The sequence below is a fragment of the Penaeus monodon genome, chromosome 31 (genome assembly GCF_015228065.2).
Source record: "Penaeus monodon isolate SGIC_2016 chromosome 31, NSTDA_Pmon_1, whole genome shotgun sequence".
Lineage (NCBI taxonomy): Eukaryota > Metazoa > Arthropoda > Malacostraca > Decapoda > Penaeidae > Penaeus > Penaeus monodon.
This window is the reverse complement of record NC_051416.1, coordinates 7,424,641-7,424,848: the sequence shown is the minus strand read 5'-3', so window position 1 is coordinate 7,424,848 and position 208 is coordinate 7,424,641. Positions and strand designations below refer to the sequence as shown.

General features: G+C 43.8%; 1 protein-coding gene across 1 annotated transcript in view; it reads right to left on the bottom strand.

The window, feature by feature from the left end:
- Positions 1 to 208, bottom strand: part of LOC119593018 — a 27,676-nt gene that overhangs the window by 15,797 nt on the left and 11,671 nt on the right. The window contains exon 6 of the mRNA XM_037941911.1: positions 17 to 197. Coding sequence (XP_037797839.1) covers positions 17 to 197 — 181 coding nt within the window. The remainder of the gene's footprint in view (positions 1 to 16; positions 198 to 208) is intronic.

Genomic DNA, 208 nt, shown 5'->3' with positions numbered 1-208 from the left:
AAAATTAAAGTCTTACCTGCTTCATGTATGACTCCAGTCCCTTGGGACTGCTAACATATTTTGAAATGACAACAGAGGCTGCCATGACGTTTGGTCCACTAATAGCAACCCCTAGACTAGTGAGTTCACCATTGTTCTTGTCTCCACACTGCAGACTCTCTACCACTCCTCCTCCAATTGCCAGTTGATAGTTCTGTCTGATGAAAGA